The sequence below is a fragment of the Neolamprologus brichardi genome, chromosome 16 (assembly GCF_056152115.1).
Source record: "Neolamprologus brichardi isolate AB-2024 chromosome 16, ASM5615211v1, whole genome shotgun sequence".
Lineage (NCBI taxonomy): Eukaryota > Metazoa > Chordata > Actinopteri > Cichliformes > Cichlidae > Neolamprologus > Neolamprologus brichardi.
In genome coordinates this window covers 5,445,886-5,464,933 of record NC_142119.1, presented here as the reverse complement: position 1 = coordinate 5,464,933, position 19,048 = coordinate 5,445,886, and the positions used below count along the sequence as shown (strand labels likewise).

At 38.7% G+C, this 19,048-nt stretch overlaps 1 protein-coding gene across 1 annotated transcript; it reads left to right on the top strand.

Moving 5' to 3' along the window:
- The first annotated feature begins 1,265 nt into the window (after positions 1-1,265).
- LOC102783799 (protein mono-ADP-ribosyltransferase PARP14-like) lies at positions 1,266-16,063 on the top strand. Its single transcript, XM_087829578.1, has 14 exons — positions 1,266-1,431; positions 1,553-1,653; positions 2,146-2,176; positions 2,623-4,304; positions 4,617-4,847; positions 4,964-5,185; positions 8,234-8,294; positions 8,384-8,533; positions 8,747-8,809; positions 9,035-9,211; positions 12,706-12,936; positions 13,033-13,511; positions 13,785-13,959; positions 15,365-16,063. The coding sequence occupies exons 1-14, from the start codon at positions 1,266-1,268 to the stop codon at positions 15,646-15,648; spliced, it is 4,053 nt and encodes a 1,350-aa protein (XP_087685704.1). The 3' UTR covers positions 15,649-16,063.
- Positions 16,064-19,048: the final 2,985 nt, after the last annotated feature.

Sequence of the window (19,048 nt, the reverse complement as noted above, 5' to 3'; positions counted from 1 at the left end):
CAGGTTGTTGGCATATGCCCTACACTGACAGTATATACTGTGTTTATACCAGACAGTATACAGCTGGTATAAGGGTGGAATTCAGTAAATTAATCTAAGCATCATCAGATTTAAATTATTCTCTGCTAATAAATTAAATAATACAATATGTTACAAAGTCAAAAAATATAAGAAATAGCTCTAATATATACAAATAGTTTAATTATAAATATCCAAAATATTACAGGTGCCTACAGTTCCTTTTTGACACCAGAAGAAGCCCATTCGTTAATAAATCGGACCCTTTATAATGACAGCTTTGTTTTAATGAACTTTGTTGTATGAAAGACCCATGAAGTGACAAATGGATTTAAACCGATTATGTTAACTGTGCATATTTTGAACTTCTCTTGGAAAAAGGAAAAAAAAAAAAAAGTTTGTCTTTTAGTGGAATAGCTAATAATAAGGGCACATTTATAATAGAATAAACCTTTATTATTCCACGGATGAGAAATTTTGGTGTTACAGAGCTCTTAGCAAGGGAAAATAAAATATAAAAGGTGGGTGGTCCTATAAACATACAGGTATATCCAGGCAACAATGTACAATATATGTATAGAAATTTTGAAAAAATTGTACGGAGATATGTATAAAATGTACAGTAAACAAACAAGCTGGTGAGTAAGATGACCAAAATAATTTTAAGCTTTTACTTTAAATTTCCAATTTTAAAATTATGTCAATACTAGACAACGGAAGGCAGCAGCAACACTCCAATCACATTGTCTTCAGGTTGTGGAAGCATATTTGTTGCATATTTTTTGCAGTCGTTGTTGTTGATTTCAGTTTTTCCTCGTAAACATGCTGCATCTTGAATCTGCAATGTGTTTTTCTTAAATGTTTAATTTTTTAAACAAGAATTTTTTCTTTTCTTTTCTGTTTTTTCCCAACATTTTGGGAAATTTGCTCGTCTGTCTAGTCAAAGTTTGTTTTGGGTTTTTTTTTTTATAAATGGACGAGTTTATTTTTCTAATAATACCGCCAATATAAACAGTATGTTAAACATTAAAATAGTTTTGTTTGTTTGTTTGTTTGTTTGTTTGTTTGTTTGTTTGTTTGTTTGTTTGTTTGTTAAATGCATTTCAACCTGTCTAACGCTGATAATCGCAGTTTGTTTTTTTTTAGTTTCCACCATGGGAGGAACCAGTCCTACATGTAGTCTACTACAAGTGAAGCAGAAAGTGAAAGACTTTATTCTTCTTTGTGCGTCTTCCCGGCCTCTAACGATGGCCGAGGCACACTCGTATCCTCTGCTCGTTGGATTCGAAGAAACCAACATACCCAATTTAGAAACAAAGTTACTGCAGTACTTTCGTACTGTCGGTGGCGACTGTGAGATTGAGTATGAAAATGGCAGCAGGACAGCAATACTGCACTTCAGGAGAGAGGAGGGTAAGTTTGGCTCCATGAAGTAAACTGAAAATACTACTACTACTAATAATAATAATAGCTTCTACGCCGTATTATCAGTGGAGTTCTTTACTGCCGACTTTTATTCTCTCTTGTGTCACAGATCAGAGGAGTGTTCTGGCGAAAGAGTCGCATCAGATCAGTTTGGAAAAGCGCGTTTTGAAGCTGACGGTTCGTTTACCCACTGAAGCAAAATCATCACAGGTATTATTTATGATAGGCCGGTGTAGTCAAGGGAGGTTTGCATACCAAAAATGTTCAAGAATAGTTTTGTATGCCCTTGTCAATATAAATATGCTAAAGTAAAATATAGTAATGTTACACTATTTGTGGGGGTGGAAGTTGTTGAACCTCCTCCCCAGACTTCGAATTTAGGATTAGTTTATATTAAAAAACGATCTGTGTCTCGGTTTTGAGCTGTTTATCCGGTTCTAGAGGTCACGTGACTTACCGTGAACGCAAAGCTGTTCTCTCTTTCTGCTGTAGGAATATTACAAAAAAAAAAAAAAAAAAACAAACAAAACCATTACTGTGTGTCTTTTGTTTTGTTTTGCTTTACACAAATTAAGTATAATTAAATCTTTTTTCCATTATATTTCTTTAAAGACCAACAGCTATTTATAGTACTGGTCACACAAGATTTCAGTATAATAAAAAAATGGTGAATACATTTATATTTTTATTTGTTCCACACAGGTATTCCCATTGGATAAAGACAACACGAAATGTAAGTACTGAATAAAAACAACACCTCAATCTTATGCCATGCGTGCTATATATGTAATGAAGGTATTTAGTTTCTCCATAATATTTTTTTACAACCATGTGTTTGTCAAAAGCTTCTAGAAATCTCTAACTGTTATTTAAGGTGTTTTTTCTCTGATTAAGCATGTCTGGGTACATGAAACATTTTCCTGCTGTAATTTTGAATCGAGGAATCACTCCTCAACTCAAATACGAATTTTTGTCTAAAATATGAATTTGTCAGTTCTATTCATTTGTCTACCCCTCTGTTTTATCAGGTTAGAATGTGCTGTCATCGTTTCACAGAAATTGTGGCCTGGCATTGCAATTGTTAGTGATAGCTGATGCATGCTGTTGAGCTGGGTAAATAGAAAAAAAGGTCTTACATATCTAAATTGTTTTACATGTTTGTATTTTTTTTCATTACAGCTGTTAAAAACATAAAGACGAAGAATTCCATAAAGAATGACGAGGCCAGAGTTAATCGGTTGTCTGTTTTAAAAAGTTTAAGAAGGTCATTTAAGGGCAAGGCGTCAATAAAACTTCCCGCTGCCATCTCAGAGCCCATTGACAGTGCTGTCCTCAGATACCTAGCTCAAAATACATCAGCAGCAGAGGCCATTTGCAGTGAAATGGAAAAACATTTCTGCATCGTGAACCTCGGCCAAACCACTGTGAATTTGAGTCCTGTATCTTCTTTACTAAAGCAAAAGGATGCCAAAGCCATCATCAAAGAATGGACTGATACTGTGAAGTCAGCGTTTGAACAATCTGTGTCACAGTTCAAATCTGTGAAGTTCTGTCCAGATTCAGATGCATGGAAAGAGTCTGAGAAAAAGATCAGAGAGATGTTACTGAATGAAAATGTGATTGTAGTACCTGATAAAGACAGTGGTGCTTTATCAGTGGCTGGTCTTGTTAGTGATGTCAACAGACTGGAGAAATCTCTTTCTGAAATTATTAACAAAATCCACAGGGAGAAATCAAGTAAAACTGTAGAGATCGAAGTGTCACCATCAGTTTTCCATCTCCTGCATCAAAATGGGCTTTTGGACAACCTTCTACTTGTGTATCCAGAGCTCAAGTTGTCACCAGAGAGTCCTAATCTGAACATAACTGGCTTAGGGGAAGAGATTAATGCAGCAATCAATGTTATATTAGATGCAGTACTTGCATTAAAACGACAGAATCTGGAAATAGATAAATATGTGCTTGAACTGTTGAAGGATGAGCAACAAGAGGAGCTTACAGAAGCTCTCCTCACATCTCACCAAATAAACGCAGCGTTTGAAATCAGTGGAAACAGGGTGCAGCTCCTTGCTGTTTCTGACAGAGATCTGTCTCATGCTCAGGACCATCTAGGACAGCTGTTAACATCTCAGTACATTAATGTTGAAGACAGTAATGTCCTGAAGAAGCCAGAGTGGCAGCAGCTGGTCAGTCACTTAGAGCAGGCTAACAGTAAGCCATGCAGAACTCGAATCAACACAACTGCTCAACAAGTCGTGGTGTCAGGCTACAAGGATAGAGTCATAAAGGTTCAGCATCAGCTTGGTGACTTCTTAACACAGAACGCTCACATAGAAGAAACTGTTGTGGTCAAAGCTAATGCTGTCGTTAAATACTTGGAAGATTTTAACACATCTTGGATGGAGAAAGTGAAAGACATGGTGAGAGTGTCCTACAGAAATGAGGCCATCTGTCTGAGTGGATCCAGAGTGAATGTGACACATTGCAAGACTGTGGTTGAAGGTGCCGTCTCTGCTGTAGTCTTTGACAGTCTGAATGTCTGCATGTCTGGAGTGAAGAAGCTCTTCCAGGAAAATGAAACACTGTATGTTTCCTCAATCAAAACTAAAACTGGTTGCCTGGTACAACTGGTTTATAAGCCAGGTGGTGGACAAGATGACACTGCTGTTCAGGATATAGTGGCTGCTTTCAGGCAGGAGTTTGGAAACCACCGTGTCACTCATTCTCAACAAACTCCTCCTCCCAAAGCTCACAATCCACCAGTTTTTCAGCCTACTGGATTGGACCTGTACTTGTATCATGTGCAGACAAATGAAGGCCTGGACATTGTTCTTACAAAGGGAAATATAGAGGCTGCCATGGTAATTTGGATTTTTATTATACTTAATTCAGATTAGATAGTTCCCTTAAGACAGAACTTTTCTTACCACAAGATGACAGACTGCAAGAGTATGTATGTAGCATTGACTACTCACCCTATCAAACTTTAAATTATTATATAAATTATTATATAATAATTATTTAAATTATATAAATTATTATTATTTTTACTAAATTATATTTTTAGTAAATGGGTTCACTGTGTCTTCTTTTATTATTATTTTTTGTTTTCTTGTTTATAATAGTTATTTGCACTGCTGAACTGACGACTGATCACTTTCATAACATTTTAGACTGAGGTGATTGTGAACAGTGTGTCTCCAGACCTCAACCTGAACAGTGGTGAAGTTTCAAAAGCCATCTTGCGTGCAGCTGGACCCAAACTTCAGCAGTCAATAAATGCACAGGGTGCTGCTGGAAAGGTTGGTGAGATCATTGTTACTGAGGGCTGCCAACTAAAAAGCAAAAAAGTTTTTCACTTAATTGCACCTTACTGGGATAATGGACAAGGCACATCTGAAGAGGTAATGTACATTTTTAATAATCATTACAGTCTAAAATTGATGACATATGCATATTCCTGAAACTAAATGTCATTATCTTTAATATTATTAAATAGTATTTATTTGTTGCCTTACAGTGTTTGCAAGGACTCTTTTTGGATTGTTTAGACATGGCAGAGAATAATAATCTAACCTCCATATCCTTGCCTGCAATTAGCACTGGAGACCTGTGTTTCCCAACAACTGTCGTAGCTTCTTTGATGTTGGATACAATCTTAGAATTTAGCAAAATGAGACACCCCAAGCACCTGAAGATGGTTGTGATTGTACTTTACCCAGCTGACACACAGTGTATTCAGGTAAGAAAAGCTTGCACCTTAATATATCATATTTAAATAAACAGCAAGTCAAGTATTCTTTGGACATTGGCTGCCTTTTAATTTATTTTCAGACCATTTTCAGAGGATTTTTTTGTTTTGTTTTGTTTCTCTTGGCACTTTACACTGACCTATGAATCATGCAAGCATAACAAACTCATGGGTTGAACCAGTTTTGTATTCACATATTAGTAAAGATGTGAATACAATTATTTTTCTTTAAGCATGTCATGCCTGTCAGGCATGTTTGTTCCCATTTCTGTGCCTGACTCTACATAAAATATCACAGATAATACAGTTAGACAGACATAAAAAAGGATTTTTCACAATGATATTCAAGCGGAAAACTTGCATTGGGTGCAGTTTGTCCTTAAAAAAATCTGAGAAAATTGGACAAGCGGACAAGAAAGGAAGAAGTGGTGGGAATCTTCCTCTGGGCATAGATTCAACAAGGTGCTAGAAAGATTCCTCAGAGATTCTGTTCCATACTGATATAATAGCAGATGTAATAATGATGTAATAACATATATAAACATATATAAATTATATAATTATATATTTGTCTCTTTCTTGTGTTTTAGATGTATAATTTAATGCCCCCCTCTTGAATCACTATCTTATCATAGTAGAGGAGTTTGTATGTTCCAGGTATCCCAGAGGCTATCTTGTCAGTAGGTCTTCCCATGGCAAACTGATCCTGGGTGAGGGACCAGACAAAGAGTGATTTAAAAACCACAATGAGAACAAAATCAAGGGAACAGTTCACTCTGCCTGGGATAGGTTTACAGGAGCCCCACCCTGGAGCCAGGCCTTGAGAGGGTGCCTGAGGGCGAGTGCCTGATGACTGAGCCTTAGCCCATGGATCCCAGCCGGGCACAGCCCAAAAATGCGACATGGAACTAGCGTGTTGTAGGCCTACCACCCACAAGAGGCGGTGCAGTGTGCGCTAAGCGGCAGCCAGGGATGGAGACCCCAGCAAACCCATCCCTAACTACCAAAATTAGCATTTGGGGCATGGAACATCACCTCTCTGATGGGGAAGGAGCCTGAGCTAGTGCGTGAGGTCAGGAAGTACCGGCTAGATATAGTTTGGCTGTAGTTATCCAAGGTGAGAGGCGGTAGCCTGGGGTGGGTATCTTAGTATCCCAAAGTTTGCTATCTGTACATTAGAGTTTTCCCCAGTGGATGACAGGGTTTGTTCTCTGCACCTTCGGGTCAGGGAAGGGTTCCTGACTGTTGTCTGTGCCTATGCGCCAAACGCATGTGCTCCAACTATAGGAGGATCACACTCCTCAGCCTCCCAGGGTCATGCCAGGGTGCTGGAAAGTAGAGTCTGTCCTTTAGTCAAACCTCAGATACAGAAAGAACAATGTGGTCTTTACCCAGTTGTGGAACACTGGACAGGTTCTTTACCCATTTGAAGATACTTCAGGGTGCATGGAAATTTGCCTAACCAGTCTACATGTATTTTATGGACTTGAGAAGGCATTTGACCGTGTCCATCTGAGTATTCTGTGGGAGCTGTTTCTAGGTAATGGGGTTTCTGGCCTGTGCCATGGACATTTGATCCTTATTAGCTGTTCCCGTTGTCAACAGTTCTGTTCATACTTTTTATGGACAGAATTTCTAGGCGTATCCAAGTGGCGGAAGACTTCCACTTGGGCGGTTTCAGAATCCTGTCTCTCCTTTTTTCGGATGATGTGGTTCTGTTGGCTTCTTTAGGTGGTGGCCTCTAGTGCAGTGATAAAAAGAGGTGGTGATGTGTTTATCAGTCGATCTATATCCATACCTTCACCTATGGACAAGAGCTTTGGGTAGAATGACATATACAAGTGGTGGAAATGAGCTTTCTCCAAAGGGTGGCTGGCCTTTCTCTTAATGATAGGGTGAGGAGTCCAGCCATTTGGGAGGGGCTCAGAATAGAGCTGTCAGACTCCTGGGTGAGGTGTTATGGGCATCTCCCACCAAGAGGAGGTCTTGGGGGAGACCCAGGACATGTTGGAGAGATTAATTTAATTTTCATTTGCTTTATACTTTGATTTTTACTCACTGGTTAACTGTTGGCACAAAAACTATATTGTTAGGTTTATAAAATGGAAAGGAAATTAGAATTTTATTGCACATATTCTTCATTTAACGATACTAAAGATCTGTTTAAAGGTTCAGTAGAAACAGTCTTCTATGATGAAACAGTACCTAAGTTTTGTTATCTGTAGTACAATACTGGACCCTGTTATTAGTATTAGTTTGGAAAGTAGTTGGAGTTTCCATATAATTATGTCTTCGTTTCTTAGCAATGCTGCTTCCCTGCTGACATATTCATAGTGCTACGTCTTGTAACACTGCACGCTACATCGCATATCTAAAACACAAGATGGTACCAAGGCCTCTGTAATGTCAGTTTTGATTCAATAGTTTTAGACTGACATAATATGCCAAAGCCTGATTGCATTCAAAAAGGTCTTGGACAAAATCTAGAGATTCTGCTACATATTGACATGAGAGCATCACACAGTTGCTGCAGATTTATTAGCTGCTTATCCCAAATTCCCTTTCAAGTACGTACCAAGAGTGCTCTGCCAGATTGAGGTCTGTGGAGGACACTGGTACAAAGTATTTTTCCAGTCTTCTGTTGTCCAGTGTTGGTGAGCCTGTGTGAATTTTAGTCTCAGTTTCCTGTTCTTAGCTGGCAGGTGTGGTCCCCACTGTGGTCTTCTGTTGCTGTACCTCATCTACTTCAGATGTGTTGTGCTTTCATAGATGTTTTTCTGCATAAATGTTTTTTCGAGTGGTTGAGTCATTGTTGCCTTCAAACCACCTCAAAGAAGTCTTGCAAGTGTTCTCTGACCTCCAGCACAGAGATGGGCTCTACAGCTGCCCTCAAGTGGCCTTTTAGGAAATTGAATTCTGTGTGAACTTTGTTTTTAAACTCTGCAGGCTGGTGCTTGGTATATTGCATCGTTTAACTTCTATCTTGGTTTAAATATTAGTGAATTTTTTCAGTTGAAGAATTTGGTTTTATTTTTGCAGGATTTCAGTCAGGAATTTAAGAAGTTTCCAAATGCCTCAGGCGATTCACGTTCAACAAAAGGTGAATGCACATAATATTGTTTGTTTTTAATTTTTTATCACAACTTTTGCAAACATTTCAAATGTTTTTTTTTCAATTGTTGATGCCAGGAGGCCCCTTCTCTAAGCTCACCTTGACCTCAGATATGCATGAGACAAAAATGGGAAATGTGACTATACAGGTAGTCACAGGAGACATAACCAAGGAGACAACAGATATCATTGTCAACTCTTCCAATGAAAGCTTTTCACTTAAGTCAGGTAAATCATAGAAAAAAGTGGAATATTCAAGTTTTGAAAAATATTTATAGTTATACATATTCTCTCCTCACTACTGCACAGTGGACATAGCAGTCAACAGAAGAATTAAGCATCTTATTAAATTAAGTATTAAATTAAACAAAAGATGAATCCACCTACAGTAATCATTATCTTTAATTTTTATTATGTGTATAATTTTTCCACTTTATCCAGGAGTCTCTAAAGCTATTCTAGATGCAGCTGGTAAGGCTGTTGAAGTGGAATGCCATAACTTCAGTAAGAAATCACTTTAACTTTTAGATTTTATGACACTGTAACTCAGAGTAGACTCAACCTACAGTATAACAGTTTTTTTAAACAATACAAATGAAGCTGACTTAATAGAAAGCCCAATTTTGTAATCATACTCTAAGATTGCCAATAAAGGAAATATGGCCTAAATAAGCATTCTCATGGTCATTAAGGGTAAAAGACATAAAGATCCACTATCTCCACATTTAGATGCCAAGTCCAATCCAGGCATGATAATGACTCAGCCAGGTAACCTAAAGTGTAAGAAGATCCTTCATGTGGTTGGAGATTCTGACCCAGTAAAAATCAACAAGGTTGTGCAAGATGCACTTCAGATGTGTGTGAAAAGCTCCTACACCTCTGTATCATTTCCTGCAATTGGCACAGGTGAGATTTATTCATGTATGTCATGTAAGTTCATGATATGGGAAATCTACATACCATAGTTACGTTAAGCTTATACCAGAGACTTGTATTATGAAAGAGGTTATGCTTCAGATTAGAGATCAACAGACATAAAATCACCACCTACTGACCAATCAATTCTCTGCACAATAGCAATTAAAACAATTACTTTATAAGTATTAATGCGTGATCCTAAAACTGGACATGAATTTGCACTAGTTAACTTTATGTCAAATTTGCACATAGTCTAAGCCGGATCTTTACTTACTGTCAAAGCTTTAAACACCAACACCATACATGCAGCTGAAGGAACCTCTGAACTGAAAAACTATTATCAGCAGAAAGTATAGTTGTGGACAAATAGTATGTTTACACATGAAGCAAACTTTTCACTGATAGTAACTCAAAAATGTAAGACCAGACTGACCAGTCTGTGCACTGCCTGTGTTAACTAAAAGAAAGACTACAACTCATGGCCTCACACATGGATCTTGGAATGCCTAGAACAATACAAGATCAATGGGACCATAACACTCTTCATGAGGAGTTTGATGGGGATGTGGCGAACAACAGTATAGGCTAACTTCAAGACAATTGCACATGTCACTGTCAAGTGCAGGATTTAACAAGGACTTTGGAGGCTTTGGCAGTGGCTAAAGAAAAACTCTGGTGTTTGAGGAGTTCAGTGAGGCAGTTGTAAAAGACTTTAAGACTGCCTCAAGGCAATTCTGGCAACTCAGGATCCAACTGACACATCTTTCAGCAGAGTGTGGGGATGAGGGAATGAGTCATCCATCACTGAGGGTGAGGTCAGTTAAACAACTCCTTGTTAGCAGCCCCTGGGGTGGATGAGGTTAACCCCAAAAGCCTGAAGGATGCTTTAGGGCTGCCTTGGTTGACTTGCCTCTACATTGTTGAATAGAAATCTGAAGCGATACCTCTGGACTGGCACATTGGGGTAGTGGCTATCTTCAAGAAGGGGGACTGGAGTATGTGCTCCAACTATAGGGGAGTCATGCTTCTCAGTCTGGGTAAGTCTATGACAGGGTGCTGGAAAGGAGTCTGTCCATTAGTCGAACCTTGGCTACAGATAGAACAATGTGGTTTTTCGTCCTGTTTGCAGAACATTGGATCAGTCATGAGCACTGGGTAGTGACCAAAAGAACGAGATCATGGCTAAAGGTGGTGGAAATTTGCTTTGTTTGAATGGTGGCTGTTCTCTCCCTTAGAGATGGGGTGAGGAGTTCAGCCACCTGGGAGGGGCTCAGAGTAGGGTTGGTTCTCCTTCACATAGAAAGGAGGTAGTTGAAGTGGTTCAGACATATAAAAAAAGATTCTTCCTGGGCGCATCCTGGGTGAGATGTTACAGGCACGTCTCGCCAGGAGGTTTGCCTGAGGCAGGCCCAAGACATGCTGGAGTGATTATATCTCTCAGCTGGCCTGGGAACGCTTTGATGTTCCCCCAGACAAGCTGGAGGAGTTGGCTGAGCACAGGGAGGTCTGGGCTTCTCTGCTTAGGCTGCAGCCCGTGACCTTGGTCGGAGAAGAAAATGGATGGAATGGATGGATGGATTTGGTTTTGGCGTTTACATCTGGACAGGATTTTTTTTAAAAAACAAAAATGGAAAATTTCAATTTTCAAAAACAGTACGTATGGACGTAGCCTCAGTCTCTGGTTTCGACACCTTCTCAGATATATGATCATCATGGATAACAATAGTAGTAGTCGTGGTGGTGGGGTATTCTTGTTAGACTTTCTTTTTCAGAACCAGACAAACTTTAATTGGGTGATGTCACAGTGTTTTGAATTTTGTGTGGAATTATTATTCTTTCCTTTGCATTAAGACAGGGGTGGGGTAACTCCAGGCCTTGAGGGCCGGTGTCCTGCAGGTTTTAGATGTGTCCTTGATCCAACACGGCTGATTTAAATGGCTAAATTAGCCCCTCAACATGTCTTTAGCCCCTTTTCCATTAGTACCTACTCGGATCGACTCGCCACAATTCGACCTGGATAGACAGGTTTTCCACTACAATCCAGTACTACCCAACATGCTTTGTTGTTGTTTTAGCAATGTGTACTGGCGTCCCGCGACATAATTAATATGTGACACCAACGCTACAAAAAAGATGGACGTCGAAGTAAGAATAGAACTGCTGCTTAGTCTGTGGCTTTTCATCAGGCTCGGGCAACACAGCGTTGTTTTTTCTGTAGCCATTTCCCTCGTTGTCAGGTTTAAAAAATGGCAGTTTTAATTTTTGTGAATGAGATGCTCTCATGACTGACCAGCCAATCGGTGCCATGCAGTCTGACGACGTCACATTGTAGTACCTGCTCGGATCGCTGGGAACCCAGGGGGAGCAGGTACTGTGTTCTAATGGAGAACCCTGAAAACCATGGCGAACTCTGCCAAGTCGATCCGAGTAGTTACTAATGGAAAAGGGGCTTCTGTTTCATCTTTTGTCTCCCCAGTCTGACGTGTGTTTCCATGTTTGTCCCTGTCTCCAGTCCCAGTCTCGAGCTCACATGTCCTTGTCTGTCTCAGTCTATGTGTTACTTTATGTTTTATTTTGACAGCTCAGCTTGTGTGTTATGTTTAGTTTTCTTTCCCTGTCTTAAGCGGTGTTTCATTCCCGATTTACCTCGTGTGTATTTAAGTTCTCAGTCCCCCTCTGTTTTTCGTTATATTATTGTTTCTTCCTTTACGCTGTTTGCTTTGTTTCCCTACTTTTAGTTGTTCCTTTATTTTGTATCTAGCTCCTAGTAATCCCCCCCCCTTAACACCTCTTAACCTTTCTGATGAAACAAAAAAGTCTAAAACTCTCCTTGGCCAGTTAAAAGGACCTCAGATTTACAAAAAATGCACTCCAAACTGAATTGTTTATCTTTTAAGGTAGAGAACATGAGGCTGGGCATTGGCAAAATAAGTAAAACATCCAAAGGCAGGTTTTACGCTTCTGTAAGAATAGCTAAAGAATTCTGACAGAGCTGAACTTGTCACTCTGGTTCATCCAGTAAACAATGAGACTTATTATGTACGCAAGTGCCTTAGGTCCATAATGACAAACAAAGTATGGAAATAAAGTGCAACTTATCATTTTTGAAATGAGGCAATTTTCTGCGTTGATTTTTTAAATAGATTTTTTAAATTATTGTTAAATTTTGGAATTTATAAGTTGAACATCACCATTTATGGAAAATTCCATTAAAAAACAAAACAAACAAATAAAAACAGTGTACATAGAATTAATGTTTCAGTAAAATACTTGATTAGCGAAATTAAACTCTAATAACTTCTACTGTAAAAATAATATTCTGACATCTAATCTTGTTAGAAGAGAAACTTGCTGGCCTATACACCTCATGATTTTCAGACTGCATAGAGTTTACTAACAAAACCTGAGACTACACATATTTAGCATGTACCTTTAACAAATCAGTTCTTCAAATTATAATAATAGTATTATAATATTTTTAGGTCAAGGTAATGTAAACGCAAGAAGAGTAGCAGATGCCATGTTGGATGCAGTGATTGATGTGATGAGCCAAAACTCTTCCGGTCCCCTGACCACAATCCGCATAGTTATTTTCCAGAAAGCTATGCTAAAAGATTTCCACAGCAGCCTGGAACAGAGAGAAGCTACTTATCCTAATCCTAAGGATAAAGGACAGGGAACCTGGGGAGGCAATGGCATTGGCAAAGTCCAAGGTAAAAAATATGTAGAAGAAAAATCCAGTACTGTTCTGCTGTCTCCAGTCAATGTTGAACCTTAACTTCTAATGGTTTTGAAATTTGGTTTTTCAGGAATGTTTACTGATGGAAATACTGAAAAACCAAAGAAAGAGAAAGACTGCACAACTGAAGGTCAGAAAGCTGATGCCACTTGCTTCCATATTTGTGGTGTCACTCAGGCTGATGTAGATACAGCCAAGAAACTATTGTTTCAAGAACCTGAGACCACCACAATTGAGGACGAAGCCATTGGTAAACTCTGTGATACAGACCACCAGAAAATTGATGACATGGAGAAGACCATGGGTATAAGCATAAAAATAGAAAACAGTAAAGTCAAGCTCACTATTGAAGGACTGAGCAATGATGTGCTTAAAGCTACCTCTGAGATCAATATGATGCTAAGCAGGAAAAGAGAGGGTATTCCTGAGCAGTGGGAACACATGCCAGCTGAGGCCACATGTCAGGCTTTTGCAGTACAAGCCAAGACATCAGAATATGATGAAATCCTGAAACATTTTCAGGCCTCATGCAGTGGATTTGTTACAAAGGTAACATTTGTTATTTATCACTCAGATCATTAGAGCAAAAGGTTTTTGTTGAATGGATCATCAAATTGATACTGACTAATCATTTCTAGATTTAAATTTAAAATGTATTTTCATGCATCTGTTCAAGTCTTTGTGCAGTCAAACCATTATGAAGTTAGTGTTAAACATTTTTTAAACCTTTTTTTAAAAAGTTTGTTTCACAAGAAAGCCAATAAAAGCAGTAAACATAAATCTACACCAGACTACACAAAAAAGCACTTTTCTTCCTCTCAGATTGAGCGGATCCAGAACCCTGGATTGTGGAAGAGTCTAGAGATTAAGAAGCGTGAGATGGAGTTGAGAAATGGTCATCAGAATAACGAGAGACGTCTTTTCCATGGTACCTGCGACGGAGCTGTGCCAAATATTAATGACCGTGGGTTCAACAGGAGCTATGCAGGAAAGAATGGTGAGATATTTGTGGGTGGGGGATGTGTCAGTGTGCCAATTGCTGTTTTCAGTTTGATCTTAATGCTACCGAGAGTTACAGAGTTGGCCATAAACACTTTTTCAAAATCAGCTTTAGACTACAGAAAGAATGGAATACACAGGATGTGGAGAAAACTTGCACAAGGAGCAATGCTGATAATAAATATTTTAGAAGACAGCGAGAGGCAATAAAAGGTGGGAATGCGGAGATCAGAATAGGGATTATAAGTACTGGGACTGTGGCTGATAAAGGGAAAGAGCTGGCTGATATGATGGGCAAGAAGGAAGGTAGATATATAGTGTGTGTAGGATACCAGGCGGAAGGGAAGCAAGGTCAGGAGCACTGGGGGTGGATTCAAGCTGTGCTACAATGATATAGATAGGAAATGAAACAGAGTAGGGATAATCTTGAAGGGAGAGAATGTGAATAGTGTTGTGGAGGGGAAGAGAGTGTCAGACAGAATCATGGGTTTCAGGCTGGAAATCAAAGGGTTGATGTTGTCAGTGTGTCTTCAGGGGGAGAAAGTGGTGATTGGAACAGTCTTCAGTGGAGATGTAGGTGAAAGGAACAGAGGTCAAATTTGGAAGAACAGATGGAAGTGGGTTTTGCTAAAAGGATGAAAATGGCTGTGGCCACCAAGTAAAGTCAAAAATCTAATACATGGGTCCACAGTGTTTGGGTTGTGGCTGCCCCTCCGGTGTACTTGCTGTAATTTCTATCTGTGGAACCCGAGGACTGAATCTTCAGATGATGTCTTCTGCTCATCACAAGACAGAGAGAAAAAAAACGACCGCATTTTCCGAGCCGCCTTTTTTATACTCTTTTGTCCTGTTGCCTGTCTCTCTCCTCCTGTCTGTTATTTACATATATCCAGCCACACTCTATCATCCTCTCCATCTTCAACCTTTCAGTCTCTTTTAACTAAGGCGATGGTTATTTCGTTGAAAGCACTTCCTTACATCTTCTTCTTTTCCATATTATACTTAACAAAATTTGTCAATAAATACACCGTATATGAACTTTCAGTTGTGTATTCAACAGCACTTAATACCATTTCTCTTATTCAGAATCATGTATAATGATTGGTTGGCAACATATTTCTATGTCTTTGACTACAAGTTAATTTGATTTACTATTAGCAGAAGCACACAGAAATAAACTCTGTTTTTGTATCAGACATAAAAGACTGGATGTTAATATTTTCTACTCTCTCTGTTTCTCAACAATTGTTAGTGTGAGTTTAATGTGAGGTTAACCTCAATGTGAGGTTATGGAAGTTTGAGAGGATTTAGTGTTTGATTTTCAGACTGGTGCAACTACTGGGAATAACAGAAAGCGTGTCAAAGAGTTTTTTCGTTGACTTTCTGCTGCTCTTCATTTTCAGCTGCATTATATGGCAATGGCACATACTTTGCTGTCAATGCTAGTTATTCTGCCCATGACACCTACTCCAAGCCAAATCAGAACGGGGAAAAGTTTATGTACGTCTGCCGAGTTCTGACTGGTGACTTCACTCTTGGACAGAAAGGCATGGTTACACCACCAGCAAAAAAACCCGGATCCACTGACCTGTACGACAGTGTTGTGGACAACGTTGCCAATCCCACCATGTTTGTTGTCTTCCATGACACCCAGGCTTGTCCTGAGTATTTGATTACATTCAAGTGATGGTAAATGGTAAATGGTCTGTATTTGTATAGCGCTTTACTTGGTCCTAAGGACCCCAAAGCGCTTTACACTATACACAATCATCCACCCATTCACACACACATTCACACACTGGTGATGGCAGCTACATTGTAGCCACAGCCGCCCTGGGGCACACTGACAGAGGCGAGCTAGTGAACAAGATTATGAGACATAATCAATTTACATCATAAAAGTGAGCCCATTATGCTACTTTTTAACTCTATATATTTATTCTTTGACTCTATTAGACTAGCTCTGCATGGTCCACAGTTCAAAATCATTTGAGCCTTTTATTGGCTCAAATTGTGGTCATCAGAGTTTTGTAACCTTGTAAACCAAAATATCTGAAAATCTTGTGTTTGTGCATCTATAGATGATAGTTTGTGTGCTTGTAAAAAAAATATTTACACGTTACACTTTTTTTTTTTTTGTTAAGGTCTGTTTACAGATACAAAGCAAAAAATTACATATAAAACTCTGCACTCGAGTTCCCTGGCTGTGTGTGTTTCAACTTGCAACTACGAATTTTGACCTGATTTTTCTTCCTTTCAGCTGATTGTTAAATTTGTGATTGACATGACATTGACCAATCCAGCCAGAGAACAGATGGGTTTGGCTGTCAGAGGGGTGCTTTACAGGAATACAGGAAAAATAGAGGAAACAATAAAACATAAGATGGTCACAGGAGGAGATAGAGGCCCCTGATCTTGAGACACAAAAACTCAAAAGCATGGAGGTCTCCACCCAAAGTCCAACTTTCTTTTACTGTTTTCGCCTCCTAGGCATTATAAACCCTGCACAGGTTTTTTTTTGTCTTCTATTTTAAGTACAGATGGTTTTTTATGTGTTTTATGTGTTTTTATGTGTTGATTAAACATACAGTTTAAGGTTATCAAAGAAAGACTAAAAAGAAATAAAATCCTATTTTAAACTCTGCACCTTCTGTTTCTGCTTTTACCTCTTCAGTATTGTATCACTGGAGGATCTTTACCTTCCAAAGCGACTTGATGTGACTGCTGCTGCCATGTAGTGCTATATAAATAAAACTGAATTGAATTAAACTAAACCAGCTTTAACTTGTCACATGTTGTGAGTGTAGCTGTGTATCCATCTGAATCCATGGAAAGGTTTATCACTCTGTCCTAAATCTGTCTTTAAACTTACTTTTTTGGTTTTTGGTCTGGCTTCCCTTAACTCTGTACCAAAATGCTTATTAGGACCACAGTCAGTCATAACATTTCATCTGGACAAACATTTGAATGCTTGCCCATCCTACAAGAGGAGATGAATTGTTCTACTCAGGGGAGATGGAAAGGCCTTACATGCTAAAACTAAACTAACCTTCACACTAACCTTTAAAATTAAATCTAGTGCAAACTATGGATAGTGTAATACATTTCCCATTTCCTTACCATGATGCAAGTTGTTTTTAGTGAAATAAGGGTGGGGATGACAACATCAGCACACTCATATATGTGTAGTTTCACTTAAAAATTCATTCAGTTAAATTTCACCCTATAGGGTGAAATACTGTCTCCTTGTGGAAGACAATAACAGTGTTCATCATATTCTGTGATTCTTTTCAAACAAATAACATCAATACCACTTTCTGTTAGAGCAGGGGAGTCAAACTCAAATACACAGTGGGCCAAAATTCAAAACTGGAACAAAGTCGCAGGCTAACGTTAATATTTATTGAAATATATTTATTCCTCCAGATATAAGAATGAATCTTTTCTTATGGACTCAAACACGTTTTGCTGAAAAACTGAATATGGAACAAGCAAAGCTTAATACTAAACAATATATATATATATTAGCTGTATAATACCAGTAGGCCAGCTCTAATAGTAATTTGGTATGGCTTCACGGGCCAAATGTAATTAGGCTGCGGGCCAAATTTGGCCCACGGGCCAGAGCTTGGCACCTATGTGTTAGAGGAACACAAACATTTTCTGATAATTGTATAACAAATTTTGTGTATTTTCAAGGTATGAAAACCCCTCACATCATTGTGAATTAAGTATAGAATTGCTTATAGGCTGGGTTGACAGATTTTTAATTTTGTCAAGTTGTCAGTAGCCCAAATTTCAAATAAAATAACATTTTCAGAAATTAATTTCTCATCATAATAAATGCATCTCATAACAGTTAAAATGTAAGCCCTGTTTATCAGTAACCACTATCCACCTCTGTGAAAGAAATTTATGTCAGGTTTGGCCTCATGTGTAACTCTATATCGAAATTAGACACATGAGACAAGTGAGATTTGTGGTATTTTTTTTAATGCTTAAACATTTTTATTTCTAATATTAAGTATCAGCAGTACTGAAATATAACTTAAAACACTCTTTGAATATCAATTTTCAAACAAAGGATAACCAACTAAAATATGTCTCCGTCCTAAGATGGAGTGGAACTCAAATAGGTTTTAAACGAGCTTACTGAAAGTTCTCACCACCTGTAACAGGCAGCGTGGAAAATAAATCCAGAACATTACTTAATATGTCTGTGAAGGTTCTCAGTCATCCAGGTCATCGTAGTCAAAGGAGCTTGCAAAGAAAGGCGTCTGGACTTCTTTAAGTTGCTTGAAGACGTTTCACCTCTCATCGGAGAAGCTTCTTCAGTTCTAATGTATACCTGGCCTAGCAGGTCGTCAGATAAGTGATCGTTTGTACATAGAAGCTTACAAATGGTCTGTCTGCACTGATGTTAGGTAAAACAAGCCAAACATTATTATTTTTTAGAAATGAAGTGAGCTAACTAACACCGGGAAAGTCAAGCAGTTTCTTTCATGTGGACTTCGCTATGAGGTAAATTTCTTACCTGTCGCTTTTGAAGCCCCGATTTCCCTTTTAACGGTCGTCCTACTGTTAGGTAGCAGCGCGTGTTAAAAATGACAGTTTGACTCTTCGGCTGTTTTCTAGGGGCCTTGTCACTCATGAGCCCTTAGAATTAGCCCCTGTCCGCTGTTATAGTGTCCCGCGGTTTGATAACCACTGAGAGAAATCACAGAGTTGCCATCACAGAGCTTTATTTAAATCAGAGTCTCTGGTGTAGCCTGCACTCTGGCGCTATCTGCAGCACACAGTGAGTCACTGCACTATTATATCTGGATTTCTGCTGCGCCAAAGAGTGAAAGAGTGCACGCCATTTGAAAAAGATTTTTCTTTATGTGTGTGCGCGTGCGCAAAAGCCACGCTTATGTTTTTTTTTTCTTGTTTATTGTTAGGGTGGAGTTTTATTTTTATTTTTTTAATTGTCAGACAGAATCATGGGTTTCAGGCTGGAAATCAAAGGGTTGATGCTAAATGTTGTCAGTGTGTCTTCAGGGGGAGAAAGTGATGATTGAGATGGAGATGTAGGTGAAAGGAACAGA

Excerpts from the sequence above, each read along its gene's own strand:
- LOC102783799 (XM_087829578.1), top strand. The coding sequence starts at position 1,266 with ATGGCCGAGGCACACTCGTATCCTCTGCTCGTTGGATTCGAAGAAACC. Across the intron at positions 1,432-1,552 it reads GCACTTCAGGAGAGAGGAGG|ATCAGAGGAGTGTTCTGGCG; the intron begins GTAAGTTTGGCT and ends CTTGTGTCACAG. Across the intron at positions 4,305-4,616 it reads GAAATATAGAGGCTGCCATG|ACTGAGGTGATTGTGAACAG; the intron begins GTAATTTGGATT and ends ATAACATTTTAG.